We start from the raw sequence: 234 nt of genomic DNA, 5'->3' as shown, positions 1-234 counted from the left end.
GCTGCTGCATGGTGCTCCAGCCTGCACGGAGCACGCACGGCCCCGTGCCGCTCCAGGGGACGTGGAGTGGGAGAGACGTGGGGAGGATCTGGGGCGGCTCGAGGGGCTCTGGGGCAGGGGAGGGAGCCTGGAGAGGGTGGGAGGTGCTGCTGGAGTGAGGAGGCTGGACTGGGCGCTCTTGGGCAAGCAGGAGACCAGGCGTGGAGGGGGGACTTACTCAAGGCTTTGCAGACT

At 68.8% G+C, this 234-nt stretch overlaps 1 protein-coding gene across 1 annotated transcript in view; it reads right to left on the bottom strand.

The window, feature by feature from the left end:
* NLRC3 (NLR family, CARD domain containing 3) overlaps positions 1–234 on the bottom strand; it is an 11,768-nt gene that overhangs the window by 4,076 nt on the left and 7,458 nt on the right. The window contains exon 9 of the mRNA XM_009586236.1: positions 218–232. Coding sequence (XP_009584531.1) covers positions 218–232 — 15 coding nt within the window. The remainder of the gene's footprint in view (positions 1–217; positions 233–234) is intronic.

The sequence above is a fragment of the Fulmarus glacialis genome, unplaced genomic scaffold, assembly GCF_000690835.1.
Source record: "Fulmarus glacialis isolate BGI_N327 unplaced genomic scaffold, ASM69083v1 scaffold2521, whole genome shotgun sequence".
NCBI classification, from domain to species: Eukaryota; Metazoa; Chordata; class Aves; order Procellariiformes; family Procellariidae; genus Fulmarus; species Fulmarus glacialis.
This window is presented reverse-complemented; position numbering and strand designations above follow the sequence as displayed.